The sequence below is a fragment of the Panicum virgatum genome, chromosome 4K, assembly GCF_016808335.1.
Source record: "Panicum virgatum strain AP13 chromosome 4K, P.virgatum_v5, whole genome shotgun sequence".
Lineage (NCBI taxonomy): Eukaryota > Viridiplantae > Streptophyta > Magnoliopsida > Poales > Poaceae > Panicum > Panicum virgatum.
This window is the reverse complement of record NC_053139.1, coordinates 9,142,410-9,148,058: the sequence shown is the minus strand read 5'-3', so window position 1 is coordinate 9,148,058 and position 5,649 is coordinate 9,142,410. Positions and strand designations below refer to the sequence as shown.

General features: G+C 43.2%; 1 protein-coding gene across 1 annotated transcript; it reads left to right on the top strand.

Annotated features, from left to right (window-relative positions):
• The first annotated feature begins 349 nt into the window (after positions 1-349).
• On the top strand, positions 350-4,561 carry LOC120704683 (exocyst complex component EXO70A1-like). Its single transcript, XM_039989165.1, has 2 exons — positions 350-700; positions 2,646-4,561. The coding sequence occupies exons 1-2, from the start codon at positions 458-460 to the stop codon at positions 4,218-4,220; spliced, it is 1,818 nt and encodes a 605-aa protein (XP_039845099.1). The 5' UTR covers positions 350-457; the 3' UTR covers positions 4,221-4,561.
• The last annotated feature ends 1,088 nt before the right edge of the window (positions 4,562-5,649 follow it).

Sequence of the window (5,649 nt, the reverse complement as noted above, 5' to 3'; positions counted from 1 at the left end):
GGGAATCGTAACAATGGAACAAGTGGACTGAGTATGGCAGCGTTCGCAGTTAAGCACTGTCAAATACGCTGTCAGCTTCAATTCATGATCATTTCTTTGCAAATATACAAGGCGAGGAGTAGTTGCCGCCATCTGGAAAAATGCTACCAGCAGAATTACATGTGCCGAGGCAAGTTCTCGGGGAAAAAACGAATTATACTATGCGCCAATAGTCCATTTACCGAATTTCTGCCCAGAAAATGTTTTTTGACGGATGATGATCGCGACGGGCGATGGTTCCGGGCTGCCTGCGGGTCAATGGTCGTCGCCACAAGTCCTCGAGTGGACCGGTGGTAGAAAAACGAAAAAGAGACTGGTACCAGGGGTAGATTGGGTGTAGCACCAAACGACGCGTACATCAGAGAAGCACCACGCCGGAGCTGCGCGGCCGGTGAGATCGAGAGCGTGCGGCGACTGGATGGCGGTGCGCTCGCCAGGAATTGGCGACCTCGAGGGCCCGATCGCTGAGCAGGAGGATCTTGTCCACCGGAGGTTGGAAGCTGCTGAGGAAGCCGTCGAAAGATGGTGGTCACGGGCCGGGTCCGACGCCGGGGGCGGCGGCGTCTCCGATTCCCCTGAGCTCGCAGCGGCGGTCAGGGAGCTCATCAGCCTATGTTCAGACGGCGGTTCCGGCGGCCAGCGCGCCAAGATGGCCTTACAGGTAATTAAGCCCTGTAGGCTCTGAATCTTGTTGTGCAGACCTTCTTTCTCCCTTGGTTGTCGTCGATCCTGCTTCCGACCATAAGCATGCTGCTAATTCTTTTCATAAAAATTTAGTGGCATGGTTTCTTTATTGTTTTGGTAAACGTGGCATGGTTTAGACAGAGCAAGTAACTATCGCACCTGGGGTTCTAAAACATGCTGCATTCACTCACTGAGATAGTGAAGTATGCATGAATGAAACTTTATTCTGGCACAAAAGAAATAAAAGAAAAGTTTGGGTGTCACTGTCAACTCCCAAAGAGACTGAATTCTTTCTTTCATTGAATCTAGTACTGATTCAGAAAATTCAATATGAAAAAAAAAAACTAAAAAGAGAATATGAAAGGCGTCATGTATGCTTTAGTGCTTTACTGTAAGTACGCCAGCTTGGGTACTGGATTGTGCATATATAACCATATAGAAAGAAGCTTTCCTCTGAAGATTGCTCATACTTGTGCATTTGATGAAAATCTTATCCACTTTTTTGTATGGAAATTTAATTAAACACAGAGCAAGTCTATTACCTGTTTGGTATTTGTATGCTCTCTTGGAGGGGGCAAGTTAAAGATTGCATCTGGGGTTCTAGAACATGTTGGATCCCCCCCCCCCCCCACTCCCACCCCAAAGAGATTCTGTCACAAAAGATTTAATATATCTGCGTGCAGAATTCAGGAGAAAATGCATTTCTATTGGGTCTACAATTCCTTGTACCATCGAAATTTGTACTGTCTGAGAAAATTACAGTAAGAAAATAACTAAAAGAGAGGACGAAAGGCTGAATGAATGCTTGACTGTCAGTATGGCAGATTGTATACAATGATGAATTGATGATAATGTGGAATAGCACAGAACAGATGGGATTTGGAGTAACAAAATTTTGTAAGGTTGTAGAAAACCTCAAACTTCATGTGATGTTTCTCCAAGATTCTACAGAATATTTTTAAGTGCTAGTTTGCACTGTTTGGCACTGGTGGGTTATTTTGCTTTTGAAATCATACCTAAAGAAGCAAATTTGTGAAATTTTATCTATTTATTTTGCCTAAATGGTGTGAATGCCTTGACTATATGTATGAGAGTATGCATAGCAGTTACTTTAAACAGTAGGTTTATAGTATGATGCATAGAGCAGTAGTACTAAAAGTTAAGCAAGTCTATATAAAAGTGATACAAGCTTTTCACTGTAGTTTTCATATGATTGCTCATACTTTCCCTTGGGCATTTGATGAAAATCTTCTCCCACATGTTCATATGGAAATTCTTCAAATACTGAACATGCCCGCTAGCTGCTTTACATGGTCTCTCTTCGATGAAAAAAAAATCTCCTGGCACCTTTATAGTCCTTCGTTTCATTGGTGAAATAAAACATAAACCCTTCTTTCGAAGCCTCCCCCTGGTTGAAACTTGAAAATCAATACTAACTTCAGTAGCAGTTCTGTTCATTGATCATTAGGATATTACCGATGACTTTATCAGCTCAGATATAAGTGAATTTCTTGTTCTAGTGGCTTCTAGCTTACAATTTTTATTTCCTCTAAAACATTGGAGCCCATCTAAATATCAATACCACCACATTTCATTGCATACGAGAGAGTCATTTTTAAACAAATATAATTCCTATGGTCCAAAATATTGTCATTTTGGATCCATTTTATTAAACAATTAAGTGTTGATCATCTAATATGTATGTAGTTTTTATTTGAATAATGGAATTATTAGAAATCACTAGTCCAATGTTCATGTGCGGATGGTGCCAATGTCCTAAAGGACTTATGTTTCGGTTTCAGAGGGAGTATAAATATTACACTTTGCTTGAATGTAACTTTGCTGTGGAAGTTTCGACCATGTTATTCAGTCAATTATTATTGATGCAGAAAGTATCAAACTAACCATTATTTTTCCTGCAGGTAGCAATGATGCATCTTGAAGATGAGTTCCGCCAAGTTCTCATTTCAGGCACATATTTTCTCCCCACTGACAGTCTTCAAGCATCTCTATATGACAACATTGCCGTTCCTGCTCGATCTTTGTCGTTCTCATCATTCCCCAACTTGGAGGCTCTCAGCATATCCTCATTCAGTTTCACCGCAACTACAGATGACAGCCGGACATATTGTAGTGGATTTACTAGAGATTCTGTGTCCATGGAAAAGCTACAGCTGTATCTCATTGACCCTGAAGCTTCAAACCTGCTAATGGAGATTGCTGAACTCATTTTCCTTGCTGGCCACGTCCCAAATATTTGCCATGTCTATAGTGAAACCCGTCACAACACACTAATGCAGTGCCTTTGTTTGCTCGGTGTTCAAAGTGAACATGCAGCAGCTACTGCTGAAGATGGATGCAGCATGCAGCTGGATAGTCACAAAGTGAAATTGTGGATCCAAGGACTCAAAATATTTGTTGGCACAATACTTCCTGAGGAGCGCCGTGCTTGTGCTCATATTTTTGGGTGCAACAGTATGGTTGAACAGGATTGTTTCACCAGAGCCACCACACGTTGTACTCAGCAACTGCTTGCGGTTGGAAATGCAATAGCCCAAGCAAAGGAACGGGACTATGAAAAAGTACCCTTAATCCTAGAAATGTACGAGGAACTTGCAACGCTTCAACCAAGCCTACAAGACTTATTGTTTGGTGATGCCAAGGACGTGATCAGTCAGGAGGCCAGCACGCTTCTTGGCAAGCTTGGGGAAGCAGCACTTGGTCTACTGCTGGATTTCTTGAGCTTACAGCTTAATCATGATTTAGATGAAAAAACTGCACTTGATGGAAGTATCCTTTCATTGACACAATTTGTCATGGGCTTCACCAAAGTACTTTCTGAGTACAATGGCTCACTTAATATTATTTTGCCCCTTGAGGAGGAGGATGCTGGAGATAGTAAAAAAAGAACTTCTGTGGCGCCCTGGGAACTGTATGTGCTCAGGCTGCTTTCTCATTTGCACTTGAGGATTGTGGAGAAATCTGAATTTTACAAGGACGAACGTTTGCGTTATATATTCTTGATGAATAATGCCATGTATGTGCTCGAACACTCACATTCTTCGGTTCTCGGAATATCCTTAAGGGACAATCAGACCCATGAAAAGCTTGTCCTACTGGTGGAGGAGTATGCAACAGCTTACCTGCGAGCTACATGGTTTCCAGCTCTTTTTCATTTAAAAGGAACACGGGAAGTATTCATTCTAGGCAAAGGGAAGGATATGATGAAAGAAGTGAAAGATGTGAAAGAAGGCTTTAAGAACTTCAACTCAGCATTCGAGGAGATCAGCAGGGTTCAAACGACATGGAAAGTCCCTAACCCTCAACTTAGGCAACACTTGCGGATAATTATATTGAATCAGGTCGTTCCAGCTTATTCTACGTATGTTGGAAGGTACAGTTCAGTGATCCATAATAATTCAGTTAGTAAGAGTAAGTACATAAAGTATATTCCCAACGACATAGAGAATATTGTCCTGGACCTGTTTGAAGGTTAGGAGACGAAATTGTTAAAATGGTCAAGTATTTGGTGGTTAGCAGCCAATGAAATACAGTGGACACATATCAAGCCTATTTGCTACACGTAGATTCGAAGGGATTGGCTTGAGACAGATCATGGACATGCTTAATTAAGAATGAAGCACCGACATTCACCAGTTGTAAAAATAAAACCGAGCATGGCTCCCACTGTGAGCCTCAGGCTCACATAGTCACATGGACCGCGTCCATGCACCGGCTGTTGCGTAAGAATAATCGTACCTTTCCGTTTAACTAAGCATAGAGCATGCTGATTTCATGTTTGACATAATTGATCTAATTTAAGCATATACAGATTGGATCGTAGCGCACGAAAGGAGTAATGAATTGACTCCTTTTAATTTCTACAAGTTCTTAGCCTAACACTAGTTGTGGTAGGGTACATCTATTAGAACTCATGTAATTTAGCCGTTATAGTCTCATTTAGCCTGTTATTAGCTACTTTGAGTCCAACCGCTAAACCCCTTAGCCCGCTATTTAGAACTATGGTATTATCCAATGTATAAATTCTCAACCTAGCAATTAGAGCACAATAACATCATCATGAACCTAGATAGGTAACCAAACTAGCATGCTCAATTTCTAGTAACGATCACATCAAAAAGAATTTCATCTAGTCAAAAGAGCGCACTAGCAAGACTATCAACTAGGTAACAAACAAGCAATCAAGAACAAAGACAAGTAAAACTGAAATAAATTACTTGAACAAGACTATCAACTAGGTAACAAACAAGCAATCAAGAACAAAAACAAGTAAAACTGAAATAAATTACTTATAGTAAATGAGAGAGGCACGAGATAACCGGGTTTTTTTTGGGGGGATTCATTTTTGGCCATCCAACTATCACCCGAGTTTGATTTTAGCCATTTAACTCCAAAACCGGGTATCTGTGACCACTCACTATCAAAACCGTTTATAATTAACCATCGAGTGGTTTTGGTGGGTGGTTTCGTTGACATGGACGACATGTGGCGCCCACATGTCAGAACCCTTTCCCTCCTCTCTCTCTTCCCTCTCTTCTCTCTCTCAATCTCGCCGCCCCTCCTCCCAACACCTTTGGCCGTCTGCCGCGCCCGTCGCCGGACTGGCCGCCTCGCCCACCGCCCCTGCTCCCCCTCCCCCAGCAGCCTCCCGCCGCACGCTGTGCCAACGGTGACCTGCTCAAGCTCGACGTGCTCTGGCCCTCCAGCACCTCTGCCTCGTCCGCGATGCTGATGAGGTCAGCGGCAATGCCTTTGGGGATGCGTCGGTGGACCCGAAGAGCCCGGCATCGTCCCGCATGACGCTCGCCACGGACGGGTCATCGAGGGCGGCGAGAACGAGGTGTGGCACACCGACGCGATGGTCGTTGGCCTCGACGCCGCCGCTGCCGATGCGCCGGTGGTACG

Coding starts and splice junctions, on each gene's coding strand:
- LOC120704683 (XM_039989165.1), top strand. CDS start 458: ATGGCGGTGCGCTCGCCAGGAATTGGCGACCTCGAGGGCCCGATCGCT. Junction 701..2,645: donor GCGCCAAGATGGCCTTACAG/GTAATTAAGCCC, acceptor TTTTTCCTGCAG/GTAGCAATGATGCATCTTGA.